This window comes from Triplophysa rosa, linkage group LG8 (assembly GCF_024868665.1).
Source record: "Triplophysa rosa linkage group LG8, Trosa_1v2, whole genome shotgun sequence".
Classification (NCBI taxonomy): Eukaryota; Metazoa; Chordata; class Actinopteri; order Cypriniformes; family Nemacheilidae; genus Triplophysa; species Triplophysa rosa.
Window position 1 is genome coordinate 24,480,786 of NC_079897.1, and position 22,081 is coordinate 24,502,866.

At 38.8% G+C, this 22,081-nt stretch overlaps 1 protein-coding gene across 9 annotated transcripts in view; it reads right to left on the minus strand.

The window, feature by feature from the left end:
• The window catches only part of ptprub (protein tyrosine phosphatase receptor type Ub), a 187,318-nt gene that overhangs the window by 36,578 nt on the left and 128,659 nt on the right, over positions 1-22,081 (minus strand). For all 9 annotated transcript variants that reach the window (XM_057339351.1, XM_057339348.1, XM_057339343.1 and 6 more), the window contains exons 9-13: positions 18,670-18,779; positions 13,091-13,292; positions 8,752-8,854; positions 8,256-8,529; positions 3,235-3,271 (exon numbers count right to left, since the gene is read on the minus strand). In XM_057339351.1, coding sequence (XP_057195334.1) covers positions 3,235-3,271; positions 8,256-8,529; positions 8,752-8,854; positions 13,091-13,292; positions 18,670-18,779 — 726 coding nt within the window. The remainder of the gene's footprint in view (positions 1-3,234; positions 3,272-8,255; positions 8,530-8,751; positions 8,855-13,090; positions 13,293-18,669; positions 18,780-22,081) is intronic.

Sequence of the window (22,081 nt, forward strand, 5' to 3'; positions counted from 1 at the left end):
AATATCAATTAAGACAAACACAGGCATGAAATTTGTTTCAAGATTAATGCGAGCACCTGCTGAGCGCACCAAAAGTGAAAATTAGCACTTTGGAGTTACAATGAAAGTCTATTGTTCTGTGAACACTGCCAAGGGACTGTTAATTAAACTGTCACCTATGTGCTGAAATGGGAGTCTTGGAAGCTTGGTTTTCAAGCTCGTGTAATTCTTTTGTGTTTTGAGCACATCGGGGGTCTCTGTTCCCTCCGTTTCTTAAGTGCTGATTTGCCGAACAAGAACAATTACGTGACCGATCAAATGCAACAACTTCAAATTACGTAGTTTTTGACAAGTTAGATTACTTATAATTTAAAGCTTTCATACTTTAAACGAGGCTTAACTTACGCAATGCAACGCGATCTGTAACTTTTTTTTAGAGGCACATTAAAAAATCACTATTTAAGTCTACTTTTTCCGATATGCAGTTGTAAGCTTAAAATAATTATTTATACATTCAGATCAGGGTAAGATTTCATTATAACCTGCAATGTTATGTTTCAAACAGAGATGGCGACAGAGTCAAAAATGAAAAACTGCAGCTTTAAAGAAACAGTTCAGCCAAAAATTTAAATGTCATTTTAAAATCTGCCTCATGATTTTTTTCAGAAAACCTAGAATTTTTGTTATATATACATATTATATAGATATTATACTTTATACTATATATAATAATAGATAATTAAAATATATATATTAGATATTAAAATATTAGATTTTATTTTTATAAAATATATTATTTTTATGATTATATTTTATTATTCTACTTATCATGTTGAAATATAAACAATTTAAACTTTTATTATACATTTTATTTTACTTTTTATCATCTAATCAAGATGGTTTGAAACACCATCATGTTATTAAACAAAAACATCATTTTTATTGTTGAAATTATTTTATTATATTTGATTTTATACTTGATTATAAATAATATAATATTATATCACATATATATTATATTTTATTTGTATAAAACATATTATTTTATTATTATATTTTATTTATAATTTAATATGTTAAAATATAAACAATTTAAACTTGTATTATATTTTTTATTACCTAATTAACTTGGTTTGAAACACCACCATGTAATGAAACAACAGAATTTTCATTTTTAATGAAAAAAAGAGTCATATTACTAGTTTTCTATTTTTCAGTTTGTCAAGCATGTATTTGTTTAATCATTCAGTTTAACACCAGGAAGGAGTGCAGTGCTCCATTCTGTTCATCAATATGTTGGCTTGTGATTTATCACACACCAAATGTGTGTATTGAGCAGATGGAGGATGAGACGGCCCTCAGATGTCCACTGTTGCATCTTGGCTTCATGCTCGGAAGGCTAGTTGTCACCCTCATTACTCAGTCTCAAAAATAGAGCCTTCGTCCCGCCAGGTCGATTTAACCGTGAGGCTGTGTTCACCAGCACCCAACCCTGAAGCCTATAAATACTGTCCTGCCCACACTGGGTTCTGACGCCGCTCGATAGGGGGGAGTTAGCTTCTGTTTTGTTGGCTTGACAGGAATTCATGCCTCTTGAAGCCTTTCATCTTCCTCTTAGGGCCCTGACACTTGGTGGCGTGTATTGACAGGCACAGGTGACTCCATCAGTGGCGTTTGATGTAGGGGCCTTTCTCCGGACCGCACGGGCCCCCGAAAAACTGATCTCTCTGCCCTCGCGTCTACGCCGAGACCGATCGCTCTAGACGAATCTGCTTTGATACTGCTTTTGACCTCCACTCCCCTACCTCAGGCACCCAAAACAAACATGATGAAAGAGTGACCTGTTCTCCCATAATGCCCTTGTCTCCAGAGGGGTGGTGTATAAAGGAAACAAAACCCGCGTGTCTAGACAGCAAATAACTTCATGTGCCTCTTTGCTCTGCCCTTTTGGGAATCTATAGATGCTTGCAATCCATGTCAGAAATCTGAGCACTTGGGGGGGAAAAATAAGAGCAGTGGCCACATGTAAGATTAGTTAGTGACCCCGAGTATTTCTCTGAGGTACATCTCAAGCAAAGATCACAAGGTGAAATCACTTTGATACCAGAGCCAGACATGATGATAGTCAGAGAAGAGAAAAAACACTGATACACGCTTAACAGCAAACTGCTGGTTACCCTGGGATCTAAATGTAATCGGTAACTAACCTGAAATACTTTGTCTTCTACAGAGCAATAAAGAAGCTGTTCAATGCAATTTTTTAAATGGCTGTACTATACAACCACTCTATTATAGTTGATCTTATTTACAACCTCTTCAGATTCACTTCTTTTTTAAAGGGCTTATATCATAAAAAACATCCACTTAGGATGTTTACTCCGCAATAAAAACGTAATGTAAATAAAACTGTCTATTTTATATTTTTGTACCTTTACAAAACCTCCACTTCACATGTGAAACGAGTAACACCGATTTGCTCCAGCTTACACGCAGGTTTGCTTCCCTATCCTATCCGGAAAAAAAAGAAATTAATTTTGCTGCCACATAAATACCAAATACCAAACCAAAAATAAATGGTTTACATTGAGCTAAAACCATCAGACACTCTTTTACAATGTTGAAATCTGTCCGAGAAAATAAGTGAACATCACTGAACACATGATTTCTGGTGTTAAAGAACAACAGTGTGTGTATGTTCTCCTACATTAAAGGGACAGTTCACCCAACAATACAAATTCTGTCATCGTTTACTAAACCTCGAGCTGTTCCAAATCTGTATCATTTTTTTTGTTCTGATGAACGCCAAACAGTTCTCGGCCACCATTGACTACCACAGTAGGAAAAATTACAATTCAAAAGTGCACCAGAACTGTTTGCTTTCCTACATTCTTCAAAATATCTTCTTTTGTGTTCAACGAAACAAAGTAATTTATCAAATGTTCCTACTATGGTAGAACAACGAAAATCATACAGATTTGGAACAACTTGAGGGTGAGTAAATGAAGACAGAATTTTCATTTTTGTGTGAACTGTTCCTTTAAGCATTTTAAGCTAAAAAGGCAAAAGACTGAAATTCCTGCTCTGACCCCTTTAAGACTGAAGTTCTACTTGTAGTGAATCGTGGGCTACGCTGCATTGTTCTCCTCCCACATTCTCTGCTGTAAAACATCGGACCATTCTTCCCACGTTGTCTTCCATACAAGACAAAACCGCACGATACAACAGATAATAAAACAATAAAATTGAATGACTCACCTTTACGGGCGACACGGATGCAGTTTATCCTCGTTTCCTGCGAGAATCGAGAAAAGAGACCAGGTTTAGATACAGAGCTGTGCCGTGGGGGGGGGGGGGTATGGGGGGGGAGTCAAAGAGCAGAAATAATACAGTGTGACACCTGATGAAATGGTAAATGGGCCCACGTTTACTTTTTCTTGTTTTAACAACAGCGTGAAAAAGTTTAAAACAGCATTGCGTCGGTACGCGTTTGTGAGACGGAAAAACAGAAGCTGGTTAAAGAAAAAGGCGGAGGACAGAAGAGACAGAAGAGACTATTTCCAACTAGGAGAGAAATCTAAAAAGAAATTAATTTATTGCAAATCGCGGTTGATGGCGTTGTGGTGTTATGAAAACGACCTTTGTCAAATAGCACTAATGAGATCCAAGCCCATAATCCAATTCTGGCCCGCCACCTCGACAAGAAGATGCATCATCAAATTAAGATTTACAGATGCTAATTCAGGCATTATGGAACAATTATGCAAATCTTGCCATCCGGAAAAGGAGCGAGAGGCCTCTTCTGAAACTGGGGCTAAATTGACTTTTTTTCTTTTTTTTTAAATCCATCTCAAGCTGGCTTGGCCGCTAAAACCCATCACAACCCTTTTCGGAAAACATACAATAGGGTGGGAGGTTGTGGAGGACACTGGAAGTGATAAACACCAAAGACGGTCACACATTCAAATATTTAAATTGAAGCAACATGGCTGTACCAAGATATTTTGGTCCCCCCAACACAACCGCATGTTTATAAATGTCATGTAGGCCAATCCGGGCTTTACGAGAAACCCGTCTTTATCTGCTCCAGCAGCCATCATTGAGATGCAAGTGTGCCATGGTTCCCAACACACTCTCCCGTGAGGGATGAAGCAAATCTAGCTGGTCCTAGATGTCGCACCAAAAGTACACACGCGGATCAGTGTGCGGTTGAGGAAAGAGTGACCCCAAATGACGGGCGAAGTGGACTTTGATCAGACACACGCAGACACAAAGCTTTAAGCTTCCCTGCACTATTTAATCAAATTTGTGGGAACAGTCGTGGCAGGCACCGCAAAAGGGGATCTGTCAGCAAACCCAAGCTAACTAAATGAATTATGAGCACTATAAATATAGCATGTCCAGGGAGGCGGTAAAAGAACTTATTAGAAAGCTCATACTTGTTTACAGCAGGAAGAAGAGGTGGAAGAGAGAGCAAATATTTTCATTTTAAAACACCAAGAGGTAGTAATAGATGACCGTTAAACAGTAATACAATTCCATCACCATTAAAAATACTAGTAATAACTGGTCTTTATGCGATACATAATTGCATTTCTGTTTGAAATGTGACCTGATCTGCTCATCCATCCTGATTTCAAAGATTTCAGAGATTTCAAAATGAGAACCAAAGGCAATTAGAGAGAAAAAGACTCCCTGAATATGTCCGGTCAGTCCTGAAGGGTCCAGTAACAAATACGTTAAAAAAACCAACGTTTTTCTATTCGTTTAAGTGAGAGAAAATCTGACGGCTACAATCTTTTTGCTTTGCCTCTAACGGCTGTGAAGGAAGCGAAGGACAAGAAGTAAACAACAAAGGGTGCGGGAAGAAAGCATTCTTTTGTAAACAACCGAGAATCAAAAATCTTGTAAGCAAATATACATGCAGCCGCAAAAAAATAAATAAAGAGATTACTCCAGATTTGTCTTCAATAAGCATTTCTACATGTATTGTGACACTTCCAGTCCAGTGTCTGTAGTATTTCAACAGAAACAAACCTCAGGAAGGACATAAAGTCGTACAACAGTAATGAGAGAATGAAAAGACACATGAAAGTTGTAAAACCCTTTGTATCGTGATGTTCAAACATGAATATGAATACCTTTTTGCGGAATTGAAGATATTTTTTGTTATTTTGACCAGTTTGTCCTGTTTCAATATTCTGCAAATAAATGCATATAAAATATTTTTATTTGGAATTTAAGAGAAATGTTGTCACTTCTACAGAGTATTATACTGTATATATGTATAAAAATGATCATTTCACATAAACACATACGTATTAATGGTAAATACCTTTGGAGTGGTCTCTTAACTTTTTCAAGGCTGTATATAACTTATACAAGAATGTAAATACATAAATTACAAAAAAAATCATGACAGGATTTACAGCTCCCTAACGGCTAATTGTCAAAGTAATGACTGAAAAAATTGCAGTGGACTTTTTCCCCTCATAACTGCTGTTGCCAAAACCTTTGAAACCCACTTAGAGCTATAAAGGTGGCCAAGAGACAAAACAACGTATATTAACATTGTTTATACGCTGTCAGGATTTAAAAAAGAAAAGAAAAAAGCTTGCCCACAACACAACTGTTTAAACTGATAAGTGGGGAGTAGTAAAATGTTCGCTAACTCTCCCGAGCTACGTTCAGACTGTCAGCCTTTTCGGCACTTACTGCAGCATACAATAGAGCCGAATAAAAATGAATATTTAGCTAAAGGTCGGTCAAGTAAATCAGCAGAGCCCAAAGGAGACCGAGCCGTGCAATCATTTTCCAAGTCGTATGCTTTTAAATAGCGAGAAATGGAAGGGGAGTCACAATGGCTTGGCTGACGGGTGCTTTTTCAGTTCAGACGGAGAAGCCCTGAGGGGTCTGACAGAGAAGGAGAGTTTGTGTGTGTACTATAGGTCAACAGACGCATTGCTCTTCAAGGCCGATCCAAAACCCAACTGTGTTGTAACGCTAGGTAAAGTCCGTCCAAGTTTTGCTTCTCTGAATTGCTGCTCGGAAGAATGAAATGAGCCAAGCTGGCTCAGCCATTCCTCAAGGTACTGAGCCAAAGAGATAACCTTCTTCTAAATGTCATCCACATTTTTTTTTGAGGACGAGCTTTGCAAGCTGGTGTCAAATCTAAATGGACCATTAAAACATTCTTTTCATTCCCCCAAGCCCAAACTGCTTAGAGGTTTAATAGCGGATAATTGAGTATGGCAGGTAAGTAATAACCATGAAACCAGAAGGCAGAAGTCACAGAAAGAAGTTTCCTGTCATACTCAAGATGGCAGCTGGAGAATTGTGGCTGTGTCCGAAACCCAAAACTGCTACATAGTGAGTCGACAACTAGAGAGGCAAAGTTTTGTGTATGAAGTGATATACATTATAACATCATGTACAATATGTGACCCTGCCTGGGAAAACAGAGCATCTTTTTGTCATTTATTCTTTACTTATAAATGACAAAATCATTCTATATAATGTAAAGAACATTCTGTAAAAATGTAACCTTGATGTCTTTAATATTGACTGTAAGGTCAAAGATTGAAAATAATGTTTTCAGAAGCCACCTTTTGGTATTTTTGATGCAACATAATAAAATATAGTGTCAAAAAAATGATTAATTTCAGTATTCAAAATGATTAATTTTAGCATTGTACTACTGACTACTGCATACGCAAATCTATCGTATAACCTATTATTTACAGCAATACCACACATTTATTTTTGTCATTTTTTGGCTGTGACTACATTGATGCTCCTAGTCTCAATATTAGATTGTAGGAGTTTAGCCTGTCACATATAATGATTTACAATCAACTGAAGTGATCTTCAGACATGCACAACAGTTTATTTATCAGTAGAAATGGTGACCTAAAAAAAATCAAATGATGACATAATTATATATTTTTTTCCACATTTTACAGCCATGGAATGATGGACAGGAACGCTTTATCTGAACGTGCCTTGTTGTCTTTTGACCTCCGCGTGTAAAGACATTTCGCGGCTGTCCTTCCGAAACCTCGTATCTCCATATTTTGACATTTAAATTTTTAATTATTTTTAGTCACCCTTTATGTTTGTCACTGGCTTTTGGAAATATCTAACCAATAAAAGGTATTAAAAAGTGCTCGTCAACGTTGACAACAGAATTTACTCGTTTAAAAAGTACTGTATATTTTTATCGTTTCTTGAGAAACAGCGAATTTAGACATCCAAGGTTCCAGAAGAACAGCAACGACATGTTCGACTTCGGACACGGCTCATAAGTTCGAAAAGCCTTTTTGCAGGCAATTCTAGAATTTGACTAATGAGAATCAGGCAGTGTTGATGCGAAACACAGTATCGTGTTGGCATTACAGTAGCACCAATGAATTCAGACAAAGATGAGCGAGCAACTGTGCAGATTGATCAGACCTGACACCATCTCCCAGTGGATCATAGGCTTTTATATGGACTACTGACCACAACCAACTATATTTCCATCCATCGCTAAAACGCTAATCAAATCTAATCTAATGCACTCTATAACCAAGATTTACATTACACCTTTGACCACCTCAGAAAATATCAAGTCAGAAACGTATTAGGCGCCCCTCCGGATCAATTTCTGAGCAGTCTGAGAGACGCATCTCCCCGGCTATTTTCCAGGCTTACGCCGTACAGCTCATTCTCCTTCTCAGACTCAGCCATTCCTAACACCACAAACTGCCAGCTGATCTATTTTTGATCAGCCGCACCTGTGCCCAATTATCCCTGTGAAATGGTCTATGCCAGCGAGACGGTATTCCTCGTTGTTTATCCTCTTATCTGGGAATGGATGGGGAGCTCGGTGGCTGCTTCTCGCATTTAAATAAGACCCCGAGATTTAAAGCTAGATGCACGGCGATACTTTGTAATTAATTTCACGCTGAGACTGTGACACACGTTACCTTGGTTGTGAACTAAACAGAGGCAGAAAAGGACATCTTGTGAGCACAAGCTATGAAACCGTGTTTTCAGACATCCGGCTAATTATGGATTTATCAGCGGCACTCGCTTCTCGCTATTTATTTGACGTCGTCCACGGTTATGGGATTTATCTCCTGCTGTGCACGCTGCAAACAATCAGTCAGCATGTGTGTCAGGATACCATTCCAAGACGGATCAAATTTGCATAAACGTACTTTTAAAAAGGATTACACTGCGTTCGACTATGATTTGAGAGACCTATATAAAATGATAAAGATGTGTAAAACACTCACTCCTCTAAAGTTGCTCATGGCCTGGAAGTAGATGAGGTAGTTCTTTCTAGGGTCCAGAGGGCTGTTCCAGTAGCCGTTGTAGGTGTGGTTGTCTCCCACGGTAAACGGCGTGGCCTCCGGGAGGCTGCTCGGCGGCAGTTCGGCTGTATAGTATTGCGGTGCTCCGCGGGCCTGCGCTTCACCGTGAGATGTGGGAATCGGGAAGCATTCTTGAGCACCCAGCTCTCGCTTCACCTTTCGAACCATTTCCTCCTCCACGACCACTTGATACGTGCTGCGTATACACAGTGATGTATTCATATACGTGAGCCCAAAATGACTGGCATCCTTCCTTGCACTATCGACTGTTTCGATGGAACCAAACCTTTGGTCATATTTATGAAGGGTGTCAATCATTTTGGAGCTGACTTTAGATTATGTATGGACAGACAGTGATGGAATTCATTTTTTTTCAGTATTTTGAATGACAAATTGTTCAAGGAAATGCCACACTCACCTAACTGGAGCTCCCCTGCCTTGTGCTGGACGCAACAGGACTGTGATGGTGCTGTCCGTCTCGCTCAGAGGGGACGGCATGTCTGCATAATCAAACGTAGGGGCTACAGAAGGTCAAAGAGAATTAGAAAATAAAAGAATGAGATGTAAATTACCTCGCTAAAGGTAAATTGATTTATTTTGGGCAATCTGATCACAAATGTTGAGTTGTCAAACAGCTCAAAACACATTCAGAGGCAGTCAGAAACACATATGGCCACATCAGTTTTGAAGCATCAATGCTATTTCATTCTGGACAGTAGTGAAGGGCCGCCTCCTCGGCTGTCAATCAACCACTGCAGAAAGGGCTTTCAAATATGTTTCCTTCCAAATGTCACAGGCACATTTGAGATGCACGTAACTACTTAACTACAATTTGTCATGCCTGACTTCAGTCTTTGAAAATATGAAATCACAGCCCATACATACAACACTGCTTAATTAAAATATATGGTTTGTGATCTATCCAAGTTTGTAATTTTCCAAGTTTATGCTAATTACCAAAAGCCAACACAAATATTTAAGGGCCAGATTTACTAAACGGGACAAAATAGCGCTAGAGCGCAATTTAAAAACAGCGCAGATGGAAGTGAAAATTTCAGCGGGTGATTTACTAACAAGGCGCACATTCAAAAACACAGACGCAATATCTTATTTCCATAATGACCAACGCAATCTACCAAGAGCAGCGCAAATTTGCGCAGGGTTTAAGACGCGCATTTTTCGGATGTTAAATAATGTTGCAAATACCAGTGCAATGATGAGCGTAAACCTTAGTAAATGGTTTTAAAAGTTTAAATAATCTCCTCCCATAAAGTTTGCGTGTGAAGAGGAAACTCTAACAAATGCATATGCAATAAGGTCAGTCGCAAAAACAGCCTTTTCAGCGCTAATTTTCACTGTGTGTCTTTAGTAAATACCGACAGTAGTTTTCTTACACCAAAAGAGGTGTTTGCGCTGCCGCAAGCTGTTAGTAAGTCTGGCCAATAACATTTTAATAACAAGAACCTCATGAATGACGTCTACAGTGTTGCCTGAAATTAAACCGCCCCAATTCATGACAACAATAAACACTTCATACAAAATCGCAGACTTCTTCTCCAAACCCACCCCTATTGCTTGTCTTCATTTAAAAGTATAATTAAAAGGTGTGCATGTGGGACGAACAGAGGGGAATCTCATTTAGAAGGATCTCTGGACTGCATCCCTCCTCATGTTGAGCAATAACGGTTTCTTTGATATCGGCAGTCAACAGTGTTGGGTGTAACTAGTAACGAAGTAATTAGTTACAGTAATTTAATTAATTTCCCCTTGAAATCTGTGAAAAAATTCAATGACGATATTAAAAGCAGGTTTAGTTCAACTCCATCTGCAGGACTCTCTATGACTTTAAGTGCTTCAACATATCAGCCAAAAACACAGTCCGATACTATTCAGACATATGATGGAACATAAGAAGACATAGAACACAAGAGGTGTCCACACAGATGAACCCATAATGCATCTGTTCTTACAACATGCTACAACAACACCAAAGTTCATGATGCAAATGTTTGATCTGACGTTGGTGTAAACACTGAAGTGTACAGCGGGAGATCTGGCTGTGGGCCAGGTCTCTGTTTGAATTTTAATCTAACATTTACATGTGTTCATGCTCCACGCAAGCTGCGCCCACAACACAAGTGGTTAACTGATGATAAGTAGACAGCAGGGCTGATTTAATGAAGATAAGTTGTATACCAGTAAACATCTTACATGTATATATGTGTAAATAAAATTAAGAGACAATTGCAAATTTTCATTTAATCTGCATTTCTAGATGCATCGTGGCCATTCCAGTCCAATGTTTGTTAAAGTTCAACGATATCAAACTTCAGGAGTGATATAACATCATCCAACAGCAACGTGAAAGACTGACAGCATAACAAGACACATGAAAACTGTGAAAAATCATTATGTTATCACACACAATAAAAAAAAGTCTGTGAAAATATTTTTCACACAGTGTAGGTCATGCGCATATTACAGTTGTGCTGCTTAAAAGTGAATATGAACTTGTTTTCTTTGCAGTATTTGAGTTCTGAAAATATACACAGCATCTTTTCTGTTATTTTGACATATTTCTCCAGTTATCATTTGCAAATAAATGCAAGTAGAAACAATATTTTGATTTGAAATTTAGGAGAAATATTGTTAATAGTTCACAGAATCAAACAAAAATGATCATTTGACCTAAACCTAGAAAATTTGAAAATCAGAAGAAACGATTTTGAAATCGTCTACATTTTTTCCACGGCTGTATACAGTATATGCAATATTGTGTTTCTCCCTCCACACAAACCATAGTACTGCCTCCAAAAATCAGGAGTTTCTCCATCATTACATATTCAACAAGACCGTCAGAAAATATTCCGGTCTGAACACACATGGCTCTGCATCAGTCTGGGGATGAGGAATCCAGATTTAGCATCAGCCGTGTCTGGCTGACAGCAGCATATGGTGCTGTTTTGTAAGTCAGGACAGTTGAGAATGGTGTGGATGACAGTGATGTCAGTTCTCTTTGAGGCAATAGCAAAGCGTGTAACGTTCTTGAAGGGCCTGTTGGGTTCTGAGCATCTGCTGTGATTTAGTCTCGGTATCACTTCCTCGGGTCCTCGTGGGAATTTATAATGCACGAGCAAGCGCACACACACACGCACGCACGTGAGCATACGCTTCAGAGATCAAAACTCAGGTGTTTCCTTTTTCATGTGAAACCTGGTTTTGTTATACTTTGTTCCTGTCTATTCAACTCCCGCGGTGTATTTCAGGAGACGTCTACAACTCACTTATTTCTGAACTGATCTGAGACATCGGATATTGGAGGCACTTCAATGAAACGTTTAAAGATGTCGTCTGGCATATCTGAAGGTGCATGAAAACACACCTGTGCACTTGTAACAACGTATACAAACGTTTTATTATCCCTCGTGCTAATTCGACCTCCTTTCAGAAGTCACAAAGTTTTCTGTTCCAGTGAAACATAATAAAAAGCAAAATGTCAAATGAAAACCTCTTTTAAAACAGGTTTTTATTGAAACCTAAAATTAAAGACCTGTCGAATTACACTAAAGGCAAGCACCTGTTCTGTCGTCGTTTACAGCAGATGAACAGAAGGTCAGGGATGCTCAACCCAAAGGAACGAGGGAGTCTCTTCAAAACTCGATTTTAAACAAACTTAAGAACTTAAAGGGAAAGTTCACCCAAAAATCGTCATTTACTCACCCTCAAGTTGTTCCAAATCTGTTCTGATGAACACAGAGAAAGATATTTGGAAGAATGCTTGTGGCCAAACCATTCTTGGCCACCATTGACTGCCATAGTAGGAAATCTACATAGTCAAAAAGTGCCTCAGACGGTTTGCCTTCCTACATTCCTCAAAATATCTTCTTTTTGTGTTCAACAGTACAAAGAAATGAATAAAGCCAAGTCAATATTGGCCAAGAATGGTTTGGCCACAAGCATTCTTCCAAATATCTTTCTCCGTGTTCATCAGAACAGATTTGGAACAACTTGAGGGTGAGTAAACGATGACAGAATTTTTTTTGGGGGGGGTGAACGGTTCCTTTAAGAGATCAAATTAACTATGAAATCTGACAAAGCCCAAAGGAGGCTGATAGTCTAAACACTCCGCTATATAAACTGCCCAACCTGAATTGAAATATGCATTTAAAATATGCAAATGACCAACATTCAAATTGTATTTCTCATTTAAATAAAAACATCCAGACAAAAGGAACAAAGGGAAATTGCTCTCCTCCATAAATTCTCCAACCAATTAGCTTCTAGTATCACTACAGTATGACATCAAACATGCTTTTGCACCACGTGAGGAGACGAAATGAAAAAAACCGAATAGACAAACAAACAGATGGAGAGAGGTTTTAAATCCAGCTCAAATATCAATGGTTTCTAAATTATTGAAGGATTTTAAAACAAGTAAAGGACTGTAAAACAAAGCAGAACATGTGATGGATGAACTACATCTCTCTATTCACTTAGGCCTACTACATGTTTATACTAGTCATAGTCTGTAGATGGCACTGTGTGATTTCTTCCATTGGTTTCAGATTATTGACAAGTGTTGGGTTGGTGATTAAAAAGAAAACATTAATCAAAACAAAATTTACTGTTTTGTATTGTTCCACTGTAGGAGAAGCAGATTAAAGCAATTTATCCAGTAGCATGCACACATAAATGCATATGCAAACACACTCACAAAAAATCCCACCAACCAACCAACACCCAAACACACTCCTTACCAGAAATGTTGGTGGTGATTTCAGTGAGAGCCGTTTGGCCAAAGCCCTTGGCTGTACGGGCCCGGACGGAGATTAGGTAGGTGGTGCCAGGATGCAGGTTGGAGAACATATGGTACGTCTCATTCCTCAGCTTGGATACGGTGCGCCTGGGACCTGGAACGTTGATGCCGGGATCGGAGGATTCAATGCTCTGGTAGCTAATCTGTAATTGCACAAATTAAAACCATTTAAATGAGTCACAGCTGAATCATATTGACATTAAATATTGCCATAGCGGTTTGGGAACTTAACGTGCGGTGAGTCGGTGTGTGGTAGCACGGATCAAACAATGTTTTATAAAAGGTCTGCTGACCCTAACACCCTTGCCGGCGTTTATTCCGAGTGGGCCGAAAATGATTCACATGTGAATCGAACATCTAATGCAAAAACAAACACGATGGCCTACACACACATACCAATTTAAAGCTAGTGGGCATGTTACGCTAGCCCGATGTTATCCATGGTACAGTTATGGTAACAGATGGTAAAAACATGGTACTTTGATATATCCAGTTCTTAGTATCAAGTACGTACATGGCACAGATAGGGTGGCATTATGGTGCCATGCCCCATTTGGTGCTTAATAAAAATGTAAACATTACTACAGTAGGAGCCATTATTTACTGTGGGTGACATTAGAATATACTATTTATTTTCATACAAACTAAGATCATAATGCAAAGAGTTACTTTTTATAATAAGAAAAGCAACATTACTTCTAAAAGTAACTTTTCCCAGCACTGCTCTCGGAGTGATTTAGTATTAGCTTCATAATTCGTCTGCGGTCACGGCACAGTGTGCTTATGGGATTTAGGCTCTCGCCGCACCTGTATCCAGACGTTCTGTGTCGACTTAGATACGAAGGCTGGATAATACCAGCGGAGGAGGGCCAAAGGGAGAACACAAGGCCCTGCGAGGCCTTTTGTCGCTGGTGTTGGAGAAAAGTGGACGATGCGCTAATCTGAGAAACGAGAGAGAATTCTCCAGGCGTCTTAAAAGCTCTCCCTCTCTCTCTTCATCTCCCGATATGCCTGAGGAGATCATGCTGCCAAAGCCCTGAAAATCTGTCCTTGCCTCCACTTTATAGGTCAAGCCTTTAAATCCCCTTTAGAAAACATCCTTGAGGCGACTTTGGTAGCCGAGGCCCGAGGGGAGAAAGAAATGAGGATTATCGATGAGAGACAACTCAAAAAATGTGCAAACAACCAGGACGAGGACACTTGATGGACAGAGATGGCATTCAAAACTCTGACAATCTCGAGTTGGCCACACGGCTGAGCCGAGCGATAGATCCACAAACAAAGGGTTGTTTTGCAGCGTGACGGTTTTAGGAGCCACGGTGAGGAGAAAGGTGACACGGAGTCAGGCAGTGTGACCAGAGAGAGAGAAAGAGTGTGAGAATGTTCTGGAACAGAGGAGCGGAAGGACAGATGCTGGCTGCGGGAGGCCTGCCACCTTTCCATCGAGGAGGCCATGTCCAAGTGCAGTCAAGTGAAGAACTACAAAACAGTTCATGGGCTTTTATTAGATTGTTAGCTTTCTTTTCATTGGTAGTTAAAAGAGTTTGGTTTACTGGTCAATAACAAGTTGATGTGATGAGTCGGTATACTAAATCAATATATTAGACAAGCTGATTAATCTAATACACTGATATTTGACCATTTTGAGATTAAAGGTGTTGCCTGACAAAAAAATATGAGTATAATGATATTTGGTCCTCATTGTTTATGTGTGTCGCTGCACTCACTACACTGCCCTCTAGATGTTAGCATCAGCCATTAAAAACATATTAAGGCTAATTCACACTGATCCAACAAACACCAACAATGCCTACACCAACATTGTAAATTACTATTGATCCAACAAACGTCAACATGGGTTTCACACTGATCCAACAAATTCCAACAAACGTGTTCGTTGCCGTTTGCTGAAGTTTGTTGAATCAGTGTCAATTAGCCTTTAGTTGACCACCACAAGCACGTTTTAAAGTTACCTTGAAATCATCATGGAATATTGCAGTGTTTATTATAAATAATTTATTTGTGAGGGTCATTATTTTTTATTCAAATGCCGTCATAATCCAATAAATTCCCAAAGATCTGGAATTGCCGACATTAAAGGTCCAGTGATGAAATTTAGAATCAGAAGAGCTTTATTGCCAAGTGTGCTTTCACACAAGGAATTTTCTTTGGTGTTGGAAGCTTCTAGGACAGACATTCAACACAATGACAATACAATATAATAAGATTTACAGTCTAAAAGATTCTAAAATATGCATAGATAAAATAAAAGACTATTGTACAGAAAATGGGGGATAATAACATATAAGAGACATTGTACAGGGTAGTATATAGTAGAATATACATATTAACAGATTGTATGTACACTATGCAAATGGATAATGTTGTAGTAGAGGTAGTGTTATATACATATAAGGCACTATGGTGCACACTATAGGAGTAGTGAAAGTGGAATATTGCTCTTAAGGAGCAGTTATCTGTTTAGGAGGGAGATTCCCTGGGGCAAGAAGCTGCTTCTGTGTCTGGAAGTCCTGGTGTTTGGTGCTCTGAAGCGCCGGCCAGAGGGCAACAGTTCAAAAAGTTTATGTGCGGGGTGTGTGAAGTCAATGGTGATTTTTCTTGCCCTGTTTTTCACTCTGGAATCGAACAGGTCCTGAAGTGTGGGCAGAGGAGCACCAATAATCTTCTCAGCACTACGAACTGTCCGTTGTCTTCGTAGGTCTGATTTGGTGGCCGAGCCATACCAAACAGTTATTGAAGTGCCATCTAGCGGTGAGGTTGCGAATTGCAACCAACGGCTGACACCACCGTTCACCCCTCCCTTTCGAAGCACTACGGCAGCTGAAACAGGACTAAGATGTCATCATGTTTTGGCTTCTTTGGCGAAGGAGAAATGTGTTTACAAAACTCCCTCTGTAGAGCAATTTGTCTGTTTAGAAACAACAAGGCAAATTCCATGTAAGGGGACCCGCTGTGTATGTAGATAGAAATAGCTCATTCTGAGATAATAAATAACACTTCCTTTTGTAAGGTCTTTGTTCTGAAGACATAGTTATTGCATTTCTGTCAATAGATCCTCCAAAAAACTACACATTTGACTTTTAATACACAGAATTATAAATGAATCAGGGTCTAATTGTTTTGCACTTAGATCATTTGAAAACAAACAAAATGCATTTAAAGCGTCAATCCATAACTTTTGCCAGTACATCGCCAACTCTGTTTAAAAACTAAAATTGCAGTTTACTCTTCGTACGTATGGGTTACGTACATCATGGGTTAAGTCAAATGACATTAGATTGATAATACCAGCAAAATCACGTGCGACAGCTCAACTTCTGGTTTAAATTATTATAGGCTTATTGTTGCAAATAATATGAGACAGTTCTCAACACTAATTTTCAGATTTTCAGACACAAAACAGATTTTTATTTATTTTTCAACCAAAATAAGTTAAACATTTTGCTTTAATTATAATGTTAAATAATGATTCTTTTTTGTCTCAGGGCTCTATTTATATGGGCAAAAGTAGAAAGCCATAAGCAGGTCCAAACAAAATCTGTAGACTTGCACTTTCTGCTCCACAGGAAAATCAGCTATATTCTGTTAAACCGACATGATACAATCGGGGCGTAAATCCCGGGGGGACGGAGGGGACACGTCCCCCTACATCCGAGGGTTGTCCCCCCCAATCATTAAAAACCACACTGTCTATTGTGCTAAATATAGGTATGTATACCTAAACTAATTATGTAATTAGAAAAAAATACAAAAGCAAAAAACGAATTTTAAGTTTAGAAACAGACCCCTGCCTCACAGTGGTTTGGCCCACTCCCTGCTTTCCCCGTTCATCTCACCTACGCTACACAAAAGTAAGGTATGCGGCTCAGTTCAGCAGTGGTTGTTGAACTCCAGTAAAAAGGCTATTTTACTCACGTTAAATGAAGTGATTCTCTTTAATATAGTTGATGCTGATTCATTAATAAATTAGTTGTTGCAAAAAAGGCTGATTACTAATGTATTTTTCCATGAATCTGCTATGTTAGCGATTAAAACGTTACTTGGCTAGTTAACATTAGTTTGTTTACAATAGCTTGTTGCATAGTGCGTCACACACAGCAACTAACATGCCAAAACCGTTTCCCATGCGTTGTTTTATTTGTGGCGACCTGGCATAATGATAACATTAACGGCCACAATTAGCCACCGATCCTTGCCATTCAGGTCCCGTGTCACACACATACCGGTGACAATTTAGTGACTTTGGCTATTTAGTGACTGCCCGCTGCTACAACATCAGCAGATTCTGTAGCCATCTTTAAAAACCGTCTGAAAACACATCTCTTCCGTCAACACCTGACTGATCAGTTCTGACTTCTATCTCTTTCCTACTCTTTCAAAAAAAAAAACCCTCAGCTCTGTATACTGTGATAGGCTATATGAGACCAATTTTCTTTTTGCACTTATGCTTTTTGTTGTCCTTATGTTGTTCCAATTGCTTCCATTGTTTCCCTCATCTGTAAGTCGCTATGGATAAAAGCGTCTGCTAAATGACTAAATGTAAATGTAAATATTTAGCGAATTTCAGACCCCTTTTGTCAACTTTTGTTGTCCAGCTTTCATTCAGTTGGAAAATAAATTTTGGAAAATAAAAAAAGAGAAATTTTATGATTACTGTCCCCCCTACTGTGAAATGAGATTTACGCCCCTGGATACAATGCAGCTAAGAGTATCACAACATTAACATGCAAAGGTGGGGGATGTGCACAAGTCTGTGAATGATGGGCAGAGCAATTCTGCAGGTGCACATTCTGTGTGGGCTGCCTATAAGCAATCACCATTGTGCCCTTGAGCAAAGCAATTAACTCCAGGATGCCATGGGGTGAAATTACCTGTGATAAGTTCATGACGCTATTATCATTATGTGGTGACATATCGATGACAAATTCGATCATCCTTTGAAGTGTTCGAGTTAACGTGTTAGCATAAACAATACAAAAAGCATAATCGTCCAAGGCTGCATATATAACTCACAGAGATCATTCTGTCATTTACTGTACCAATGGATGACTGGTTCAGTAGGGACCAATTAGAAGAAGATGTGGCCTTGGTGGCACGGACGCCTCTGGCAGCATACAGTTACAGATCCAAATCATGGCTTTAAACATACTTATGGCTGCCACCGAGCTGAGAAATGTACTGAAAACCAGCAGCTCAGCATTTCCTCTCCACTTACCTGAAACTCAGAATTAGCAAGGAATGAAAAACACTCGCATTCCGCTGTCAGTCAATACTATGTGCACACGCACGCACTGAATCACATGCTAGCCGCATGTTCATAAATAATTTAAACTGGTAGTCCAATTTTAACACACAATAGGAAGTTTTGTCTTTCAAGGACTGTGGTTTGTCAATATTTCACCCGGTGAAAATGCTGACGCGCACAAGCGGACTGCGGAGGATTCGGGCAGCGTAAGAGAAATTGATATGAGTGCGGTGAAGGAGCAGTAAAGCACGTACCTCATACTGTGTGATGAGACCATTGGGATCCACAGGCTCCTCCCATTTGAGGAAGATCATGTCATCCAGCGGGGTGAACGTGAGAGATTCTGGAGCAATGCCGCCGGGAACTACGGAAAAGCAGCGAGGGAAGCCGTTGGTAAATGGAATGAAGATATAAAATGATCTGACGCTATCAGACTAGTAATGGCAGTACCATTTACTCAAAGTGAGAGGGTTAATCCCTTAATGTCCCCCAAAGGTCAACTGCAATTTGCTCATTATAGTCATTCTCATTATAAAGGTTGAGGCTTAAACAGACCTCTTCTGTTACGAATGTATTACAGAGACACATCTATTATAACTAATATAAGTGATTCAGTACTGTTGTAAAGTCATTTGAACGTGTAATATGGAAACAGGGAGCTAAATGAGACCGCTACAATAGTGTAGATGGCATTTGGAGGTTTTCTTCTATCCAGTTTTTCAGAAATGAGGAAGAAAGGGTGAGAGGCTATAAGAACACTGCTGAACAATACTGTACTAGGAAAAGTTCACACAATGTTAATATTCTGTGCATGTAAAAAATGAGAACTGTTAGCCACTCTGCGGCTACATTTGCAATGCCTCCGGGCAGCTATTTACGTCAATAGAAAGACAACGGGCAGATATTTGGCAAAAATCAGAATTGAATAGCACATTTCCGATCAATATTTAAACCTGACAAGAACTGTACAATAACTTTGGTTTGCTAAGCGTAAACTGTGCTAAGATCACCTTTTTTGAGCGGCCATACTGAGCGTTGCATTCCTCCTCATTCATTGTAATGGCAGTTATTGTATTATCTTTAACTTTAAATGTTCCCTTTAGAAAATAAATCATGTTTTTTTTGTGAAAATGTAGTAACCATGTCTTTTAGGTTAACTGATTACTACCATTTGTATAACCATTTGTATAGTTTTACTACAAATACTTATATATATATATATATGTATATATATATATATATACGTTTAAATTATGGTTACTGTAGTAAAACCACAAAAGGTTCTAGTTACACAGTTAGTAGTAAATTTTGCTTTTTTACAATAAAAAATTATTGTTCCCTTAGTTAAATTTTGTTAATTTTCATATAGGTTAAAGAATGTTTGCCGTTTTCTTCCATACATTAAAAAACCTTTAAAAAGCAATAAAAAAGATGTGCGAACAAATTTTGCAGTGCTGTTGAAACTTAAAGGAACAGTTCATCCAAAAATGAAAATTCTTCATTTACTAAAGTTGTTCCAAATTTTAAACATTTCTTATGATGAACACAGAGAACGATATTTGGAAGAATGCTTGTAACCAAACAGTTCTTGGCCACCATTGCCTACCAGAGTATATAGTACTACCATCTCTGTATTCAAGAAATTCATACAGATTTGAAACAACTCGAGGGTGAGTGAATGATGACAGAACTGTCCCTTTAATGCGTATGGTCACTAAATGCTTCAATGCATATAACAGAGAAGCATCACCATTCAAAGAAAGCCATTCAGATCTGAGGGAGTAAATGAATTTCATTACACTATTCCTTCAGCTAACTTAAAGGGACAGTTCACCCAAAAATTTGTATTCTGTCATCATTTATTCACCTCTTGACGTTCAAGACCTGCACAAGACTATATCTTCTTTGGAACACAAAAGAAGACATTTTGAGAAATTTATAAAAATGAGAGTCAATGGGGGCCAATGTTGTTTTGGTTACCAACGTTCTTGAAAATATCTTCTGTGTTCGGCAGAAAAAAGAAAGTCATACAGGTTTGGAACAACGTGTGGGTGAATAAACGATGAATGAATTTTCATTGTTGGGTGAACATCCCCATAACCATTAACACATTAGCCAATTAGCTTCACCAGCTACATTTTGCTACGCTCCACCAACTAAATCGGAGCCACAAAGCCCCAGTGAAAGAAAAACACTGACCACGTTTACATGGACGTCAGTAATCAAATTATTTGCCTTATTCTGAGTAAGCTAGTAAGCTAATATTACGATTAAGGTGTTTACATGAGTTGCTTTAAGAATATACCTTTCATGTTCCCGTTTTACATGTTACACTACATAGTTCGATTAATGGCATACGTCATTACATCCCTAAGTGACGGCGTTAGACGTTCCCTCCATAATTTCATGTATCAACATTCGTCTTCGCCATGGTACCGCATACAGTTTTTGGTGTTTCATTTATTTTCTAGAATTGTTGGCATCTTTCTTGTTTCCCGTTCGGACCAAAAATGTGCTTTCTTGCTTGAAGCCAAATTGTTTGCCGTAAAACAAAACGGCTGTCCACTGCCGTGCGTGTGTGTAACCTGTCGCAAAGTGCCGCAAAAGTTCCTACACGCCGGTAATAGTGCGATTAAGCTGTGTACATGTCTATACCGCACTTCGATAATGCGACTAAAATAGGAGTACTCCACCCATTTTAATTCGATTTGTGTTTACTGCGATTATGAGTTTAGACGGATTGAGCTAATCAAAACGCTCTGTTTACATGGTCCATTCTTAACCAGTGTATTATCTTAATCGTGTTAATATTTTTTGTTGTTGGATTATTATTGTCCATGTAAACGTGGTCAGTGTAGCTAACACCTGCAGTTGATGACATAGCTTGTTTAAGCTGGTTAATATGAACAGAGGTTCTTGTAAAGAACACAAATGCTAAGAAGAAGAATGAGAGTGAGAGAGGAAATGGAGCCGGAGAGACAGATGATGCTCTGAGCTCTCTCATACTGCAGCAGTAACACATCAGCAGATGTTTTTACAGCCATTTGTGCTCTGTCACCGAGTAGACAGTCATCCTTGTTAGCCCTTGGGTGTGTGCACAGTGTGTGGCTGGGTGAGAGGCGGTGAGGCATCGATAGCCACTGGCTAAAATAACACGCTTGCTCAGATAGTGTCAAAACTGCTGACTGCATCACTTTTTCTTGCGACGGGCCACGAAAGAAAGGAAGTGCTGATTGAAGCTTCAGAGAGCTGTTGATAATTGAGCGCTTTATCTCTTTCCATTCCTCTCTTTTTCTCACTCTCACTCCGTCACGCTTCCTGCGAAATGCGTGTGTTTTGAACTATTCTCAAATTTATTTATTTTTTTCACAGAAATGCGCTGGCTATTGAGCACTTCGAAATCTCACACACCGTGATCTGAGAGAATAATAAAAAATATATTTAAAACCATGTCGGTAGATTTAATAGAAAAATTGTTATACAGTACAGGCTTTCTAACCAAGTACTCCAGGAACATCATCAACTCGGCCATATAACAAATGAAATATGTGAATTCAGATTCTGTGAGAGCTCTATTACTATGAAGATAAATCAGTAGCTAAACTTGTAGATTTTAATTTGTGAACTTGTAAAGTAAGTATTTGTACCTGTGCACTAAAATGTACA